The sequence below is a fragment of the Globicephala melas genome, chromosome 15, assembly GCF_963455315.2.
Source record: "Globicephala melas chromosome 15, mGloMel1.2, whole genome shotgun sequence".
In the NCBI taxonomy this organism is placed as follows: domain Eukaryota; kingdom Metazoa; phylum Chordata; class Mammalia; order Artiodactyla; family Delphinidae; genus Globicephala; species Globicephala melas.
This window is the reverse complement of record NC_083328.1, coordinates 9,373,860-9,394,192: the sequence shown is the minus strand read 5'-3', so window position 1 is coordinate 9,394,192 and position 20,333 is coordinate 9,373,860. Positions and strand designations below refer to the sequence as shown.

At 52.5% G+C, this 20,333-nt stretch overlaps 2 protein-coding genes across 2 annotated transcripts; one reads left to right on the top strand and one right to left on the bottom strand.

Moving 5' to 3' along the window:
• The first annotated feature begins 13,219 nt into the window (after nt 1-13,219).
• METTL27 (methyltransferase like 27) lies at nt 13,220-17,343 on the top strand. Its single transcript, XM_030871999.2, is given in 7 exon segments — nt 13,220-13,268; nt 13,581-13,707; nt 14,260-14,388; nt 14,602-14,737; nt 15,110-15,202; nt 16,980-17,100; nt 17,102-17,343. Coding segments are annotated over 6 exon segments (729 nt in total). The 5' UTR covers nt 13,220-13,268; nt 13,581-13,584; the 3' UTR covers nt 17,229-17,343.
• Nucleotides 17,344-18,481: 1,138 nt separating this feature from the next.
• CLDN4 (claudin 4) lies at nt 18,482-19,971 on the bottom strand. Its single transcript, XM_030872000.3, has one exon. The coding sequence runs from the start codon at nt 19,744-19,746 to the stop codon at nt 19,117-19,119; it is 630 nt and encodes a 209-aa protein (XP_030727860.1). The 5' UTR covers nt 19,747-19,971; the 3' UTR covers nt 18,482-19,116.
• Nucleotides 19,972-20,333: the final 362 nt, after the last annotated feature.

Sequence of the window (20,333 nt, the reverse complement as noted above, 5' to 3'; positions counted from 1 at the left end):
CAGGAAGCCCGCCTTCGACTTCTCGCAGTCCCAGGAGCTCTCAGGTGCGCTCCCTGCAGGTGCAGGACGACGGCGCGACCGCACGGGGGCAGCAAACACCAGGGGCGCGGGGGCCCGCCGATCCCGAGCGTGCTGCGCAAATTGATGCAAAGTTTTCTGTCGCTGATTTTGTCCCTTCTCAGCCTGCGACAACAACCTTGCGTCATTCCGAGGAGCTCGCCCGGTGCAGGTCCCGTCCTGCCTGGGTTGCTGGAGGCGAAACCACCGAGAAATGTTCAGGACATCCTCCTTTCTTTCTCGTTCCAATATTAAAACTTCACTTTATTTCAAATCTTCATTTTTATTCCCAAAAGGACGCAAAAATGATAAAATATCCCTTCAAACTTATTGGAACTTGTCCCTTTTTTTTTCTTTCTAAAGATGGCTTGATTGAAACCACTTAAATGCAAAAAAAAAAAAAATCATTACAAACGGATGAAAGCTCGAGCGCTTATCCTGATTTAAGGAAAAAGGTTTCGGAGTCAGACAGACTTGGAATTGAACTGACCTCTGCCGCTTAATCACAAGTCTATGCTCCCGCCCCAAATTTCTTTATCTGTAAAACTGGGATATAGTTTATATATAGAATCTGCCAGGTGAGGTCATGGGGAGGAGTCGATGAAATAGTGGCTGTAAAGTGCTTTGCGCAGTACCTGACCGCACACCAGTGCTTGGGGGTTGGTGGGTGAGTGAAGTCAGCGTCAGCAGATGAGAAGGAACGCAAGAATTTTTAAAAAACAAAATAAGCTACAAATTGGACAAAAGTGCTTTCAAATATGTGCAAATTTCTAAAAAGAAATCACCCCCAGGGGCACGCATTTTGTTAATTCATAAACCAATCTGTGGAAATATTCATTGCAACCAAACCACTTTCAAGCAATTCACCTGGAGCCCAAGACTAGATCGTGAAATTCCAAAAAAAGTCCCGACCATAGAGAAAAGGGTCATTGTTGCCTTAAAAGTAATTCAAAAAAGATTTTTTACACAAAAATGAATGAAAATGCTTTAAAAAGTGTTCTTTAAAAGGATACAAAGTTGCCAAACCATCCCATTGTTCAAAAACATTCACCCCCCCCCCAAAAAAAAGTTTGGATAAATGGGAAAAAACACGTCAACACCTGCAACAGATTGCAAAGTCACAGCTGCGTGGTACAAAAATCAGTGTGTGAAAAACAACCATGGCAAATAATTTTCACCAATTCATTTACTGATCAGTTTGTTCAAAACCAATGCGTTTCATGCGTTTGTTTTCTGCCAGCTCACTTATACCTCCCTCTGGGATCTTCCACACACCCACACCCACACCCATCCTCAACTACTCCTCTTCCTGCTTGTTCCTTGTGTCCTAAAGAAAACGTTCCTCCACCCATCAAAGGACATTTAGGGTGTTTCCATATCTTGGCTTCTGTGAATAATGCTGCAGTGAACATGGGAGTGCCAATAGCTCTTCAAGATACTGATTTCAATTCTTTTGAATATATACCCAGAAGTGGGCTTGCTGGATCCTAAGGTAGTTCTATTTGTAATTTTTTGAGGAATTTCCACTCTGTTTTCCATAATGGCTGTACTAATTTACATTCCCACACGTGAGATGTAACAACATGGATGGAGCTGGAGGACATTAGGCTCAGTGGAATAAGCAAAACACAGAAAGAGAAATACCGCATGACCTCAGTTATATGTGGAATCTAAAAAAAAGTTGAACTCTTCGAAACAGAAAGTAGTATGGTGGTGGTCAGAGGCTCAGGAAGTTGGGTGATAGTGACCAAAGGGTACAAAGTTTCAGTTATACAGGATGAATAAGGTATAAAGATCTAATGTACAGCATGGTGATGACAGCTGACAGTGCTGCACTGTATACTTGAAATATGCTAAGAGGATAGGTTTTATTAAATCTTCTCAACACACACAAACACACACACACACACACACACACACGGTAACTATGTAGAGGTGACAGAAATGTTATTTAACTGGTTTTTGGCGATCATTTCACAATGTATATGTGTATCAAAACATCAGGTTGTACACATTAAATGTATACAACGTGGGGAGTTCCCTGGTGGCCTAGTGGTTAGGATTTGGCGCTTTCACTGCCGTGGCTGGGGTTCAATCCCTGGTCGGGGAACTGAGATACCCCAAGCCGCAAGGTACAGCCAAAAAAATGTATACAATTTTTATTAAAAGAAAAAAAATGTTCCTCAATGCCCCTTCACTTGACCATTTAAACGATATTGTTGAAAGAAGTCATGCAGTCACCAGCCACTGGCCATACAGCTTCAGCCCCTGCCTCCCCACTTCCATGGCCACTGCCCTGGCCCAAGTCACTGGTAAACTCCTTGTTGCTGAATCTGGTGTAGAGACAGCAGGAGCAAAGCCAAAAGGTAGTGACAGCCTGGAAGAAATGTATGCAACCCATGAAACAGTCCAAGGACCAGTAGCCAGAATACATGGAATATCTGAGGAACACCTACAAATCAGTAAGATAAAATCAAATGACTCAGTAGAACGCATAGATAAAGGCACTTCACAGAAGAGAAAAACCAGAGAGCCAATGAACATAGGAAAAGATGTTCAACTTCGTTAGTAAGTGAGGGAAATGCAAATTAAAACCACAATTAGATACTATCTCATACTCATTTGAAAAAACAAAAAAAGTCTGACGCTTCACCGTGCGTGCGTGGATGAGTTCATGGTTGACCAGAGCATCAGACACTGCCCATGCCCTGACCCAGCACATCTTACCGTGGGTGGCTCTCAGACTTGGTTTTCAGACTTTGAGAGCCACCCACAGTAAGGAGTGTGCTGTACAAAGCTGCCCACTACTCAGACATGTGAAACTGAAACACGAAGTTAACAAAACAGTAATTACCCTTATTACGTGCAACGTGTGCATTTATTCTCTATCTATTCTATTTCACAACTGATTGAATTGTTTTCACTACCCCCTAATGGGTTGCAAACCCCAGTCTGAAAAGCACTCCTTCCAGAAGCATCCACCTGTGAATGAAAAAACATGTGCAAGACTGCGTGTGGTAGCATTTTTCCATCAATTGGGAAATAAATAAACTGGGTGTATCTGTCTCAGGAATGACTAAGCAGTGATTAAAATGAATGCAATCTGTGTGTATCCATGTGGACAGATCTCAAAAACACGGTGTTACGTGAAAAGGGAAAGTTACAGAGTCATAGCTGTGGAATGATAGCATTTGTATAATTTTTTCAAGCCCATTAAGCCATATTATATGTTGTTCTGAACACATATACAGTGAAAATCTTTCTTAAAATGCAAGACCTAGAAGGTCCCTGCCCATTTGTGATGGTAGCTGGTTCCCTGGAGCAGCAGATGGAGGAGGGAGAAAGTCAGAGAGAATGTCAGCTTCATCTGTCATGCTTTTTCCTTTTTTCTACTTTCAAAGATTAAGAAGCCATAATGGCAAAATTCTAACATTTGTTCATTCTAAATGGTGGATACCTCAAGGTTGAGAACAAGTCAGTCAAGAAAAGATCTGAAAGAAGTGATCCAGGCCATTAGAAAACAGCAGTGCAAAGGCCCTGAGGTCACCGTGGCATGTTCCAGGATCAGCAGAGGCCAGGAGGCCAGAGCGAGGAGGAGAGAGGTTAAGGATGAGGTTGGTAAGGAATTGGATTTTAGGTTTTAAGCAGGAGGGTAAACCCACCAAACTTATACTGTAAAGACATCATTCTGGCTGGGCATGTTTTATTAACAACTAAAATTGAGTGATAAACAAACACTAAGGTTATTGTACTAATCTCTTTTTTTGGGTGTGTTTGAAATTTCCCATAAGAAGTTTAAAAAAACAATAATATGATCCCTGGCTGCTGTGAGGGAAACGGACTGGGTGTGGGGACAATGGGGGGAGGCCGGGAGGCCAGTTTGGGGGCCACCACAGGGGTCTGGGCGAGAGGGGAAGGTGAGCGGAACCAGAGTGTCAGGGGTGGAGTGGAGCAGCCATGGGATTTGCCCGTGGACAGAACGAGGGGATGGGAGAAAATTAGCTCGGGCTGAGCCTCCGGATGCCTAGTGGTTCAGAGGACCGTGGAGACGGGAAGGGGTTTGGGAGTGGCCTCCGAGGGGAGATGTCAGGCGAACAAGTCCAGAGTTCAGGGAAGAATCAGGGCTGGTCACCCATTTGGGAATCACTGGCATATAAATAGCATTTAAAACCACGGGACTGGATGAGATCACCTGGGAAGTGGGCGTTGATGGAGAAGAAAGAGGACCCAGGACTGAGCCCGGGGGCCCGCCTTTGGGTACAGGTGGAGGAGAGGAAAGGAGAAGGAGGCGGCAAAGGAGATCAAAATGAGCAGCTCCTGGGGCAGGAGGAAGCTCAGCAGAAGGGGAGTTGCTCTCTCCTCATCCCTCAAAACGCCACAGCCTTAACCCCAGGGCAGCCCCTGACACTGCTCAGGGCTCCAGCTCTTGCCTAAATGATTGCAACAGGCTCTGCCCTTGCAGTCCACCGGGTCCACTCTCACCATCTTTGTAAAATGCAGATCTGATGCTGTAACTCCCCGTAGCTCATTCAGGGTAAGAAACCAAGTCCACAGCCTGGTGACCACACTCCCTGTGGCCCGGGTCCTGCCCAAGGCAGCAGCTACACCTGCAGACGCTCCCACCCCTCTGCACACGTCTGCATACACCCAAGGAGCAGGTGCTGCAGCTTGTACCAACAGCCATTCGCCTCTCCCTCCTTCCTGGAGACCATGCTCACCTCCCACACCTGAGCCTGGAAGTACCAGACCTCGCTTTCCCAGCCTCTGGGACTTCCGGGAAAATATCCTCCATCCCCGAAGGAAAAGAGAGAGACCAGGAGACAAGGCCAACCCTAGTGTGCCTTGGGGCTTTGTCTGTGAGGACACATGATTGCCTGAGCTGCTGTCACCATCTTCTGACCAGAAGGGGCCAACAGAGCAAACGTACAGCATGGCAAACCAGAGAATAGAGTTTGGGTCCTTAGTGAAATTGGTAGGCTCAGACTTGGTTCTGGTGACCGCCGGACTTCCTGTAAGAGGAAACAGCAACCCCTACTGTTAACACCGCCTCGGGTGGCTTTGGGTTTCTGACAATTGCATTCAGAAACATCCCAACTGACCCCCATATACTCACACATGCGCACACCCCACCCTCGCACGCCTGATGCCCTGAAAGTCGTGCCTCCCACCAGAACTCATGCCCGTTGGCGTTGCCGGGTCTTGCCCCGTCATGCCCTCGCCGTTGTCCGCTCCTTCCGGCCACAGGATGACTCTGCCCTCTCCTCCACCACCGGCAACGCTTGGCCTTTGTACATCTGAGATCCGACAACAGCTTTGAAACATGAATAGCTGCTATGACTGGGGCAGGAGATAGATGGGGCCCCAGGCTGAGCAGCTAGAGTCTGTCCAAAATAGCAAGAGAGGAGAGCTGGGTTCTGCCCAGATAAAAGACAGAGACCACATACTTCTCGTTCTCGAGGTCAAGGAGACCTTCCCGACTACACGTGCACAGAAAGGCTCCTCAGAGGTCGAAAGGGAGGGGGCGTCACCTCATAATAAGTGATGTCAACCTACCCATAAGCCTCTCCGCTGGAATCCATCTTGGCTAAGAGATGTGTGTGCACACAGGAGAGGACCCTGAGATATACCAAATATGGACTCAGAACCAGGCAAAGCAAGATGATTGGCCAAAGGAAACCCAGAAGAAATGCCCCGTAAGAGTGATTCAAACTGCCATGAGTGTGTGACTCGCTCTCTGAGCCCACCTGTGTGTCTATCCACATGTACCCTATTTCCTCCTAATAAACACTTTACTTGTTTCACTACTTTCCATCTCTATGTGGACATTCATCTCTACGCAGCTGATGGGCCAGGGCCTTGTCACTGGCCCCTGGTCCCTGGTGGTCTAGTGGCTTGGATTCACCTTTCTCACTGCCGTGGCCAGACCTCAATCTCCGGCCAGGAACCGAAACCCTGCTTCAAGCCGCTGCAGGCCGAGGCCACCCGAGATCATTGTGACCCCTTCCTCACCCCAAAACTATTTTCTGTTACCTGACCCTTTCCCCCATTTTGACAGCTGCGGGACCCAGTGTTATCCACTGCCCGGGGGGAAGATGGTTTCTGGCAACAGTTACAGAAACTTGAGAAGACTGACTTAGAGGAGACAGAAATGTGATAGGTCAGAGAAAGGCCTCTCACCCCGAGGCTGGGACAGCTTCCTGGGCTCCGGAGGGGAAGGAATGTAGTGGGTTGTGGAGAGAGAAGTCTGTGGGGCCTGGGGTCCACGTCTGGGGGGTGCAAAGCAGTGTCCAGAGGCCACCAGCACCCCTACCAGTGTCTTACATGGCAAGTCTCATCCTCCATCAGGAGCCTTAGCTACAGGTGCCCACACACCTTGCATGCCCTGGTCGGTGAGCAGGACACCACTGAGGGCCTACGAGGACAGATCGGATAGGCAGGTCCCCCCGGGACCCTCCCCCCAACCAGGGCCTCTCCTGGGACAACCCAAGCCACCCTCAGATGGTCCAACAGGACTGCCTTTACTGGGGTATCCACCTTACTTGAAGGGTCACTCCCCACAGTGACATTCCTCAACATCATAGCACCCATCCACCCCCACCCCAGACAAAGCAGTGGCTCTGGATGTGGAGGGTGTGGGTGACCAGAGCCTGGACAGGAGAAGACACCCCAGCCTCACCTCCTCCACTAGAACAGGGTGGAGTGGTGGCTACTTCTGATTCATCTCTATGACTGCCTCCAGTGCCCTGCACAGGACCTGGCAAACAGAAGGTGCACAATAAATATTTATTGACCTAAATGGAACATGAGGCTGCAGAGATGGGGCCCAGACATCAGCTGGTTGAACTAGCCCCCATCTCCAGCCCCCCTTCCCACTCACCTTCCAGCGATGATTCAGGGGTGGCCGTGTGACCCAGTCTGGCCAATAAGATGATGCAGAAGTCATGGGGAGGCGCTTCCAATAAAGCTTTTGTTTATTGTCATAAACAGAGTAAGCTCAGATGGCCTAGGTTTTTGCACTTTCTCCTTTGTCCTACTGGGAGGTGTAGCAGCTGTGACAAGATGACAGACATGAGGACAAAGGTCTCCATGCAAAAGGTGGCAGAAGAGGAAAGAGGATAAGAGCCTGGGTCCCTGATGGCATAACCGAGCCCCAGACCATGCTGCCCAGTCTCAGCTTCCTCTCTGAGACCTGCAAACCCCTCTCTGTTTAAGCCACAGCTATACAGGTGTTCTGTTATTTGCAGCTGAACACAGTGGGTTCACAGCATGTTCTTGGTACAGCTTTAGACTAAGATAGACTGGGGTTTGGATCTTGGCTGGTGTCAGGGTGTTATCGAACCAAACTTGGGTTTGCTCACCCATGTGAAGCAAAACCAATTTACTGACAAGGGGTTGTTGTCAAGGAAAGTACAGCGTGTATTGCAGAGCCCAGCAAGGAGAATGGGTGGCTTGTGCTCAAAAGACCTGAACTTCCCCGACGGTCCTCAGGGAAGGGTTTTTAAAGGCAACACTTGCGTTGAGGGCTGCAGAGTACATGATTTTCTTCTGGTTGGTTGGTAGTGAGATAACAGGATGGTGTCCCAGGGACATCATCAACCTTCTGGTTCTGACCAACTGGTTTGGGATCTACTGATTATACTCAGCATGTAGTCACCATCCTCCACCTTGGTGAGGGCCTTACTTCCTGCAGAACAACACCAAATTATGTGTCAGACGGTTATGTCAATATATCCCTTGAAGAGGAACTAGGACTCTGTTTTATCACTGAATTATTGTCATTTTTTTCTCACTTAACTGCTTTTTCTTTGTTTCAGCATTCCCTCACTTCCCTAATAAGCAATGCTCGTGCCTGCTCTTTGGAACTCAGAGGCGGCCTGAGAGACAAAAGCCATTTTCTATAAACAGGAAATGGGCAACACGGAGAGGCTTTTGTACTCAGGAGGGTTTCATTCCCCCCTTTTCTTTGATACTCCTCAGTCCTGAGGGGGACAGGTACAGGACAAGAAAGAGAATAACGTTTTGGATAGAGGTTAATCATAAACTTGGTGGGAGAGCTCGGTTTCAGGGGGATTCGGTTTCAGGGGAGGAAGAAATTTCCTCTACCCTTCTAGGTTCTCCTGGCTGACCTAAGGATTAAATTGACATGAGACAGATTAACAGGAGAAAACCAAACAAAATGTAATAACATGTATGCATGGAAGAGACCCAGGAAGACTGATTAACTTGCCAAAATGGCAGAAACACTCACCTTAAATATCATCTTCAGCTAAAGACAAAGGAGGATGTTAGGGTGGGGGGTTGGAATTTCAGAAAGGAGGAAGGCAGTTGACACAGATAAAAAAGTAAATGTTTGGTAAACAAATGTTCATGAACCAGGCAGAGACAATGGGATGCAGAGTGGACTCTGATCTCTAGACCCCTCCTAGAATTTCCTCCCACCACACCTAGCCCACATTCTTTGCAGATACCTCTGGTGATAGCTCTATTCCAGGAACAGCCCCTCTATCTAAATGATTTAGGCAGTAAGGGGGAAGGTCAAAGTTTCTTTCTGAGTCAATGAAACTGTGCACCTCGGATTGGGACTTGAACCCACGTGCCTGGACTCAAACCCAGCCTAAACTCAGATTGGAACTTGAACCCATGGGCTGGGACTCTAACCCAGCCAGAACCCACTGTCTTTTAACTGAGATCACACACCTGGTTTCAGGACTTAATGACGCTCAGGTTCTTGATGTCTCATTGCAGAAAGAATTCAGTGAGAGACAAAGTGATAGGTAAGAAGTGGATTTATTTAGAGAGAAACACACTCCATAGACAGAGTGTCGGCCATCTCAGAAGGCAAGAGCCCCGAAATATGGGGTGCTTAGGGGTTTTTTTTCGTTTTCTTTGTTTGTTTTTTTTTTGGTGGTACGCGGGCCTCTCACTGTTGTGGCCTCTCCTGTTGCGGAACGCAGGCTCCGGACGCGCAGGCTCAGCGACCATGGCTCATGGGCCCAGCCACTCCGTGACATGTGGGATCTTCCCGGACCGGGGCACGAACCCATGTCCCCTGCATAGGCAGGCGGACTCTCAACAACTGCGCCACCAGGGAAGCCCTGGGGTGCTTAGTTTTTATGGGCTGGGTAATTTCACAGGGGGAAGATTATTCCAACTATTTTGGAGAAGGGGAGGAGACTTCCAGGCATTGGGCCCCACTCACTTTTGGCCTTTTATGGTTGGTCTCAGAACTGTCATGGTGCCTGTGGATGTGTCATTTAGCATATGCTAATGAATTACAATGAATATATAGTGAGACTCAAGTTCTACTGGTGGTCGAATCTTCTGCCATCTTGAACCTAGTTGGTTCTAACCAGTTTGTGTCATATCCTCAACGGCTATGTCATTCTTTTAAAGGTTGTGCCCTGCCCCCTTCCCTCCTGTTTCATTAAGGGAAAGACAAATACCATATGCTATCACTTATATGTGGAATCTAAAATATGACACAAATGAACTTATCTATGAAACAGAAACAGACTCACAGACATAGAGAACAGACTTGTGGTTGCCAGGGGGGACGGGGGGAGGGGAGGCATGGGTTGGGAGTTTGGGATTTGCAGATGTAAACTATTATATATAGAATGGATAAACAACAAGATCCTTGGAGTCCACTCCATAGAGGATCTTATAGGAGGTGTTTACAGGTCTGTAAATGGAGCACTTCACCACCACCCACAATCTATAGCACAGGGAACTATATTCAATATCCTGTGATAAACCATAATGGAAAAGAATCTGGAAAAGAATATGTGTGTGTGTGTGTGTGTGTGTGTATACACATATAACTGAATCACTTTGATGTACAGCAGACATTAACGCAACATTGTAAATCAACTACAACAAAACAGATTTTTTAAAAAAAGTTTCTTTCTGAGTCTTTTTGGCCATCATCATTTCCAGCTCAACATAATCTACATGCCAAAGAGACATTTTGGGGTGGCAAGTTTTGCTCCCCTACACAGATAACAGCTGAAATCTGGGTCTCCCCCACTCCTACTCCCCCCAAACTGCTCTTGCCAAGGTCATTAAGGGAAATGACAATAGCTATTGTAACAGACAAATCCTAAAATCTCAGTAGCCTAACACTATGGGTTTATTTTTGCCCATGTTACCGTGCAGTGCAGGTTGGTGGGGAGGGCATGGCTCCCCACAATCATTTAGGGCTCCAGACTCCTCCGTCTACAGACCCACTCTCCTCTGGGTGCTTGAAGCCCACTCCATAGAGGGTCCTATGGGAGGCGTTTATGGTCCAGGTCTGTAAATGGAGCACTTCACCACCACCCACAGTCTATTGGCCTGAATTTGGCCACTCGGCCACACCTACAGGTAAGGGAAGCTGGGATGTGTAGTCTAACTCAGGGAGAAGAGGCAAACTTGGTAACTAGTGTGCGCTATCAGGGTCTACCTCAGCCACCAAAGGTCTCCATGTCCCTACATCCAGTGGTCAGTTCTTCAGCCTCATTTTACACCACCTACCAGCACATCGGGCAACGTTGGCCATCCCCCATCTTTTTGTTTTGCAGATTTTTTTTTTTTTTTTTTGACAACACCATGTGGCATGTGGGATCTTAGTTCCTTGACCGGGGGTCGAACCTCTGCTCCCTGCATTGGGAATGCCGAGTCTTAACCACTGGACCACCAGGAAAGTCCTTTTTCTTTTTTTTTTCCCCCATCTTTTTGAAACACTCTGTTCTTGGCATCCTTACTTTCTCGGGGTTTTCTTCAACACTGCTAGACACTCCTCTTGTTACCTGAAAACTGGATTCACCTCTTGGTGGGTGTTGAGACAAAAGACACAACCAAGCCAAAGATAGGAAGAAGGAAGGATTCATTACCTGCAGCAAGTAAGGAGGACACCTGGGATCTTTCCCAAAGCAGCGTCTCCCTGAATGGCAAAATTGGGGGAGTTTTAAGCTAACGGTATACGCATATTCATGAAGGGGCCTGAGCAGAGGAGAATTCAGCATAGAATTGGAGCAAAGGCCCACAGAGTCCAGGCTTTAGTTGGTCATTTAGTTGGTCATTTAGAGGGTCATTGTTGTCCTCCACTTGGGTGGGGGCCTTAGTTCCCATAGAACTCAAAGATATATTATTATGTACATGCTTTGAGGATGAACTAGGACTCTGCTTTATCACTGCACTATTGTCTGACTGCTTTTTCTCTGTTCCTGCATTCCTTTGTTCCTTTAAGATCACTGGTTACTGAGACCTGTTCAAGGGCAAGCACTGTGGCCAGGCTTAGACCACAAAATGGCTTCTCTTCTGTCCAGAAAACCATTCCTGGTTCTGTTTCTCTGGGGACCCCCTAACCGATCTGCTTACACTCTGAAACACTGAAGTGTTGGAGGTCCTCAAGCTGGATCCTGAGGGCTCTCCCCTCCCCTTTCTCTTCTCTGAGCAATCTCACCTGTGCCAGATGCTTCACTCACCACAGGTTGTACTCATGACCTTGAATCTGTCTCCAGCCTGGCTTCTCTCCTGAGCTCAAGACTCTGGCATCAAGTAGACATCTTCAAGTACGCATCTCAAAGTCAACATTCCCAAACTGTTAGTATCCTCTTCACCCCAAACCTACTCCTCTTCCTGGGTTCCCCCACTACGAATGGCACCATCAACCCTGGACATCAACCTCCTGCCTGGCTAACTGCAACAGTCTCCCAAACTGCCTGACCACACTTCAATCCCCTACAAGGGTTCTCTAGGCTAGTGCCTCTGAAAATTCATCTGCATAGAAATCACCCGGAGAGTTTGTTAAAAAGCAGATCCCTGGGCCCTACGACCACCCCATTCGATAGGCCTGGGATAAGACTCAAGAATTTGCACTTCTAACAAATTTGCTTTTCTAACAATTGCATTTCCCCTAAGGTCCTCCCCTGGAGCAACCCAAGCTAATGATGCTGATGCAGGTGCTGCAAGTCTGTGGACCATACTTTGAGTAGCAAGGCTCCCTGCTCTGTCCAACTCAGAGGCCACTAGCCACAGATGGCTGTTTAAATTATTTAAATAAATTTTAAAATTCATTCCTCAGTGCTGAGACAGGCAGGAAGGGGGCAGGGCACAACCATTAAATCCCCACCCCTCCTCCAAGATAGTCAGAATATCCCCCCCACTCATCAGCGTATGAAATTATCCAGCCCATAAAAACTAACCTCCCGGGCTTCCCTGGTGGCGCAGTGGTTGAGAGTCCGCCTGCCGATGCAGGGGACACGGGTTCGTGCCCCGGTCCGGGAGGATCCCACATGCTGCGGAGCGGCTGCGCCCGTGAGCCATGGCCGCTGAGCCTGCATGTCCGGAGCCTGTGCTCTGCAACGGGAGAGGCCACAACAGTGAGAGGCCCGCGTACCGCAAAAAAACAAACAAACAAACAAAAAAAACCAAGAAAAACTAACCTCCCCATATTTCAGGGCAACCTGTCACTTTCTGAGATGGCCCACACTCTGTCTATGGAGTATGTATCACTCTCAGTAAGTCCACTTCTTACCGATCACTTTGCCTCTTGCTGAATTCCTTCCGCAACAACACATAAAGAACCTGAGCTTCATTAAGTCCTGAGACCAGGTATGTGATTTCACCAGGGAGATTGTGAGTTCAAGTCCCCTCCTAAGCCAGAGATTGTGGGTTCAAGTCCCATCTGAAGTGCGACTGGCTTCAAGTCCCAACCTATAGTGTTTGTTTTCAGCAGCACTAGGCACATTTCAAGCGCTCAACAGCCACTTGAACAGCGTGTATTTATAAAACATTTCCATCACCAAAGAAAGTTCTACTGGACAGCCTTGCATGGATCTTGGTGACTGTTCTAAAAATGAAGGCTAATCCTAGGTCCCTCTTTGGTCCGCAAGAATTCTGAGGCTCCTACTGCCTAAAAGCTGATGCTTTGGAGAAGCATAAAGGACGTCGGGAGTCGGGAGGGCACAGAGAACATTACTCAACCCAGATACCTTCCAAACTTCTCAGCAAGATTCTGGGATCTTCCCGGACTGAAGGCGGACCAAGAACTTTGAGCTCATTGGCTGGTGGTGGAGGGGTGAGCGAGTTGCCAGCGCTTTCCTCTGATTGGACATTTTCTCTTAGCAGAAAACCAATCATCGAGGGAGGTGGGGGCGTGGCCAGGCTCGCCTACAGGCCCTTCCGCGAGTTCCAGCGCCCACCCACCCCGCTGGCGTGTCAGATTGGTGGTGAGTTCTGAACCCCTACCACCTAAGGGGCCCTTCCACCCTGGAATCCCGCTCGCGTTGGCCGACAAGGAGGTGGGGCAGGTCCTCCCTCCCGCCGAGGGGAACACCCCTTCCAGCAGCCTTGAGTCCCCAGGTGTCCAGCCTCGCCCTCCCTGCGCTCAGTGTCCCCACCCCCACCCCCAGTGAAATAGGATTGCATTGTGCCGGTGGCCGGGAGAGGCCCCCTCCTGACAGCCTCCTCTGCTGGGCATGATGGGTGGGAGGGAGGTGAGACTGAGGTGGGCCTCAGGACACGGAAGCCGTGTCCCACAGGAGGATGGCTCTGGAAGAGGGCCGGAGCCTGCCCGAGGTGCGGGCGCGAGTGGGGGCTTCGCATGGCATCACCGACCTGGCCCACAAGCTTCACTTCTATGACCAATGGGCTCCGGATTATGACCAGGTAAACCGGCCGGGTCCTCACCTCTGCTTCCATCTGCTTGCCCGGCCTCAGTTTGCGTGTCTGTAAAGCCGGAATAGTGAGCCTTGCATCATCGCAGGGCAACGAATGTGAGAGGGAAGGAAGACCTGGGTGCAGCCCTGCAGTCCTGTCTCTTCTGGGACTGGCTCCTCTTCAGCGCATCCACAGTGGCCCTGCCCTCTCACCAGCCCCATCTTCCAGACTGGCAGACCCTAGAGATCAGGGGCCAAGACATCCCCACCCTGGGACTGCAGTCCAGGCAGAGGTGCCACTGAGGGGTCAGTATGAACTAAGCAGAGAGCCATGCCAAGGCCCACAGAAAAGACCCCAGCCGTGGGCTGAGGGCTACTCTCCAGTCCCCGCCCCTTGACAGAGGAAAGCACCTCATACCTGGTTCTCCCCTCACTGTAGTCCCAGCAGGCCCTGGGCCCCCGATGCACACAGCTAGGCCGGGCTGACTCCTAGACCACCCAAAAGGAGGTCCCCCAAACACTGGGGCACGGGGTGGCTCTTGGTGCAGCACTCTGTCCCCAGGATGTGGCCGCCCTGCAGTACCGCGCTCCCCAGCTCGCAGTGGACTGCCTCACCCAAGCCCTTCCAGGTCCACCCCACGCTGCCCTGATCCTGGACGTGGCCTGTGGTACTGGCCTAGTGGCTGCAGAGGTGAGACCACCCTAGATCCCCTGCCCTCCCTTCAGCCCCCACTTGCTCAAAATTCCTACTACCCCAGGCCCCAGATCCCCGCCTCCCTGCTCAGACTCACTGGTTCCAAACACTTGGGCTACATCCACTGCGGGGACCACTGTCCTCCCCGAGGTGCAGGGACCTAAGTGGGAGGCGGCAGGTATGAATTGTGACTGGGTCCCCCCACCCCAGCTGCAGGCTCGGGGCTTCCTCCAGCTGCATGGGGTGGATGGGAGCCCAGGGATGCTGGAACAGGCCCGGGCCCGTGGCCTCTACCAGCGCCTCAGCCTCTGCACCCTGGGTCAGGAGCCTCTACCCAGCTCTGAAGGTACTCCCCTACCCCCTTCAGCACCCGAAGGCACACCCTCTGACCAAGCCCACCTGACGTAGCCCCTTTCTTTTGCCAAGACTCCATCCCCCTTGCCTAGCCCTCCACAAGCCCCCTCCCACACTGAGTCCTATTCTCTTTTCGAGCCCCCCAATCCCTCACTGAGACGCTTTCTCCGAAACTTCCGTCCCATGATCTGACCTCAGTCCAGGACTGGGCCACATCTGCCATATCCCCCACGGGATCTGGGTCCCACAGACACCAGTGGCAGGCCTGGTCCCTCCTCAGGCCCTGTCATGCGCACCCTCCCCCAGGGTGGTCTGAGGCCACACTGAAGACAAACCACCACACCATGTCCGCACCTCCACACAGGGACCTTCGACGCGGTGCTGGTGGTGGGCGCCCTCAGTGACGGCCAGGTGCCCTGCAGTGCCCTACCTGAGCTCCTGCGGGTTACCAAGCCAGGTGAGAAGCAGCCCATCCAGCCACACGCAGGCACCTTCCCTTCTCCACACCCACAGACGCAAGCCTCAGAAAGCCTCAGGCCAAGCGAGAGTAGGGTTATGCCCAGGGTCACACAGCCTGGCATCCCAGCCACAGCTGCCGTCCCAGGCTCGGCTGCAGCCGTCACCATCAACAGACCCAGGCAAACAGGCAGGGCGGGCAGGTTGCCAGCTTGCCTCTTATCCACTGGGAAACCGGAAGCAACTCCACTCTCCTCTCCAGCCTCTATTTCCTCATCAGTAAGCAGAGTGGCACAGTCCCTTCCCCGTAGGATTACAGTGAGAATTGGGTCAAGTAGTGTCTGTAAGGCCTGTGTTTCAATCCTGGCACATAGTAGGGGCTCCGTTGAGTTCCCTCATCTTCCAGCTTCCCCACTAACCTAGGGGGAGTCTCTTTCTCTTTCGTGACCTCAGTTTCCTCATCTGTGAAATGGGGCTGCTCAGGTGAGATGGTAGATGTGAGTGCTTTTCTATAAACTCCACAAGTGGGGCTGATGTGCAGGTGAGGGTTGTGTTTACTGTGCTGCTACTGTGTGCCTTGCCCCGTGCTTGCTTCTGCCCTGGGGAGAAGGTACACACCCAACCCACATGCCCCGGAAAGGGGCCAGGGGAAAAAGACCAAGCCCGAGGTGGGCCCACAGGGCTGTGGGTGCTCAATGCCCTGAGAATTCAGACAAGAGAGGCATTTGGGACAGCTGGGATGGGGAGTGAGGGGCAGTCCACGCAGGAACACAGCCTAAGTGAAGTCCCAGGTAGAAAGGAGAGTGGTGGCGTGTGAGGACCACGAGGCTCAGACCTGGCTGCAGGACAGGATCTGGAAGCCCCGAAGGTGCCCCATCACAGCAAGATTGCATCTGGTCCCTGCCCCTTCACCCCTGCTGGGCTCAGCAGGGGCTCTGGCTAAGTCAAGACAGGTCTAGGCAGGCCTCATCCTCAGGGAACCGCAGAGGCTGACAGATGCAGGGACATTGGTGGCATCAGAGAGAGAGGTAGTGATCAGGCTCGGGAGGGCAGGAAACTCCCATCACCTGAACAAGTAAGGACCAGACCTCCTCGCCCAGCCTGTGCTTCCCAGTCCCCTCAGCCGGCCAGACTGCCCGCCCACATGTCACAGCCTCCTTGCTTCAGAGCCTTTCCTCTCACGAAGCCCCTCTCTGCCGGTAGCACCCTGCTTCTCCTTACCTCCTCCTCCAGGAAGCCTTCCAGACTCCTGTCTCTCCTGAGTATATCTGAGCCCGCATACGCTAGGTGCCTGGAGAAGACCTGGAGTGACAAGGTCGTTCATTCATTCAGCCAGTGCTTACTGACTGTGCTGGCCTTCCTGTGAGACAGGGTAACCATGCCTGCAAGCTGGGAAACTGAGGCTCCAAGAGGTGAAGGGAGTTGCCCAAGGTCCAAAGCCCATGAGCATTCAGACACAGCCATATCCTCCAGGAGAGGGGCTGGGTGAACAGTGAGAAGGGAGCCCCCTCTGTCAAGGGAATTCAGCCAAAAATTCCCAGCATAAAGGACACTCAAGCCTTGAAAGGTGTGTAGGAGGCTGGTAAGCTGAGGAAGCAGAGGGTATTCCTGGGGGAGGGATCAGTGAGCACCAGGGGCTTGGAGGTGGGAAAGGCTGGCCCGGGGGCAAAGCTGGGAGAACTTCCTCCCTTGAGGATGTGAGCAGGAAGGGGACAACCTTCCTGTCCCTGGCTCCTGCCCCTCCCTCACTCGCCTGCTCCTTCCCCACCCCTCCCCAGGTGGGCTGCTGTGTCTGACCACCAGGACCAACCCATCCAACCTGCGTTACAAAGAGGCGCTGGAGGCCACCCTGGCCAGGCTGGAGCAGGCCAGGGCTTGGGAACGCCTGGTGGCCTGGCCTGTGGACCAGTGGGAACTGGCCACCTCCGAGCTCGAGGTGGGGCCTGGCACCTCTGACAGCGACGGCTTCATCTCCGGCATCGTCTACCTGTACCGAAAGCAGGAGGCAGCCCAGGCTGAGGGAGTGAGGCCCAGTGCCTAGCCCCCAGCTGGCCTCCGAGCCTCCATGAGGCCTTGGCCAGGCCCATGGCTGGGCCTCCTCTGCTTTGCCTGTAAAACGAGGCCGCTGCACCAGCCCTGCCCCTCAGGAGAGCTATGCCTATTAAATGAGTCCCAGAAGCGGCAGCAGAGCTCTGGCTCGGCGGTTTTCTCACCCCTGCAAAGAGTGACATCTGTCCCTATGGAGGACAGAAGAGAAGAAACAGGACAGAGAGGGGCCCCATCCCTGGCTGTCCCTGTGCCAGGCACGATAGGGCCACAGATGTGACTCTGACCCCTCCCGGGGTGGAGGGCCCTCTCCCTCTAACTCACAGACCAGGAACCCGTGCTCACGCATCTGGGCCTTGGCCAAACACTTTCACGTGTCCAGGATTCGGTTTCCTCATCTCTAAAGGGATCGGAACGCGGAGCCGAGGGGCTCAGGGCGTAGCTTGGAGGCTGCCCCAGAGCTGGGCAGGTGAAAGGGCCTCGGTGACTGTCCGCACCAGCACCAGGTGGGGATGTGAACAGGGCTGATGATAATGCCTCCAGACAGGAGCCAGGGAAGGCTTCATGGAGGAGGAGGCGCAGAGCTGAGCCTTTGGGACTAGAATTCAGAAGGGTGGAGAAAGGAAGAGGGACGTTCCAGGCTGAGGGCAGAGACAGCCTGAGCAAAGGCTGGGAGAAGGGACCTGAGGGGTGAGCAGACCAGCCTGGAGGCCCAGACGGAGCTGGAACAAAAGGAGGGGAGGGCAGGTGGCCCATCCCCCAGGGCTGGCTGTTCTCATCTTTCCTCCCTCCTACAGTCCCCAGCACTTTCCTAAGGTCCTGGGCTTTACGCTCTGACAAATGGAGGGCTTGAGCAAGGTGACTCCAAAGCTCGGGGCCAGTTTCGACGTCTCACAATTCCCCAGAACCAGTTTTGTAAGTCTTCTGGTCCTGGCCACCACACGGTCGTCCTGCCCCTCACCACCCCCCTGCCCAGGCTTCCAACCCTGCCCTCCCCTCCACCTCCGCAGCTGAAATCAGAAACGATACAGTCTTCCTGTGCACAGGTCCCATTTATTGTAGAAAATAATAGCAATTACCGTGACAAATAGTTTAAATTACAAAACAGAAACCACGTAGCAGCAGGGGAAAGCCCCAGGACTTCCTGGGGTTAGGACCAGAGAAAGAGCATTCCCCCTGCCTCTCCCAGGCTCTCCAGTGACCTTGGCAGGGGTGAGGATCCAGAGGTGGCCAGTCTCAAGGGGCCCGGGGTCCTTCTTCGGAGCCTGAAGGACAGGGGCTGGAAGGGGTGTGGGCAGCCTGGGCCACATGTAGCCCCCTCCCCCACCACTACCCAAACCAGTTTGTAGCACCTCTGCCCCTCCCCTCTAAACCTGTCCGTCCACTCTCTGCTCGGCAACTATGCTCCAAGGGCAGGTGGGTGAGCAAGGCGGCCGTTCTCGTGGCCACAGGTTTCCATGGGCAAGGCGCAGCCCAAGCGCTCGCTGACCCACCCAGAGGATGCTGGCAGACGGAGTGGGGAGGATCAAAGAAGGGGGCCGTGATCAACACGGGCATAGTCCCATGGTCCGCTGAACACCCACTCAGAGGCAGAGCCCAAGCAAAGTCAGGGCTGAGCTGTCCGGGCCAGCAGGAGCCAGCCCCCCGTATCCACAGCCATTCTGAGGAGGGTGGTACAGGAGTCTCTTTCCATCCATCCTTGCTAGTGTTGGAGGTGACCTTGAGAAAATGTCCGACAGGGCCAGGAGGGGCTGAGGGCTGCTGGCCAACGGCCTGGCTCAGTCTCTGCTTGGCAGGCCATCCTGGGGTCACAGTAAGCTCAGTCCAGGGAGAAACAAAGCTGAAAGGAAAAGAGTCAACGGTAGCGCCTTACACGTAGTTGCTGGCTGGAGCGGAGCGGGCGGCAGAGTACTTGGCAGAGTAGGGCTTGTCGGTACGGGGTGGGCAGTTGCAGCAAAGCAAGGCCCCACCGAGCATCAGCAGGCCAGAGGCGGCCCAGCCAATGTAGAGCGAGGCACCCATCTCCCGCTTCTGGCCCGAGGCCACCAGTGGGTTATAGAAGTCGCGGATGATATTGTGGGCCGTCCAGGACACGGGCACCATCACCAGCAAGCCGGCCAGCAGGAACACCACGCCGGCCACAATCATGGTCTTGGCCTTGGCGCTCTCATCCTCCACGCAGTTGGTGCACTTGCCGCCCACCACCGAGAGCAGCACACCGAGCACGGCCAAGATGATGCAGATGACGATGAGGGCGCGGGCCGCCTGCAGGTCCTGCGGCAGCGCCAGCAGCGAGTCGTACACCTTGCACTGCATTTGGCCCGTGCTCTGCACCACGCAGTTCATCCACAGGCCCTCCCAGATGGTCTGGGACGTGACGATGTTGCTGCCGATGAAGGCCGTCACGCGCCACATGGGCAGTGCGCAGCTCAGTATGGCGCCCAGCCAGCCCAGCACGGCCAAAGCGATACCCATCACCTGCAGCCCCATGGAAGCCATAGCTTAGCGTCTGCTGGGGTCTAGGACCTGGAAGGCTGTGGGGATCCGGCCCTGGAGGCTGTAGGAGTCCAAGTGCCGAGGATGAACACTCAGCGTTCGCAGGGAGGTCTTTCACGGCAAGTCCAGAGGCAAAGCCAGTTGGAGCAGCTCCGAGTGCCTTTCCTGAGGGTCAAAGGCACAAACCCAGCGAGAGTCAGAGTGTAACACAACCAGTTCCTTCCTGCCGACAGCTGCCGCAAGCTCTCAGGCTAAAGACTGGAGCGGTTATAGGGCTCCGCGGGAGGGGCGGGGGCCGAGGGAGGGGTTTCAGTCCCTGGAGCCGCCCCCTGACCAGTTTCTCTAGATTCCTGAGCCTGCCAACAAAAGAACTTTCAGGCCCCAGCCCTCGGCCCCTGAGTCACCACGCTGGAGAGCCAGTCTCAGAGGAAACTGCCCTTTCCCCCTGCCCCCAGGCCCGTGCTGAGGTCATCCGGGAGATAGACACTGAGTCACAGCCTGCAAACACCTGGACATACCTGGGGGGCCGGAGCGGGGAGCCGGGCCCAGCCAGGTTTGGGGCCTGAAGACCAGGGTCCCCACACCCCAGG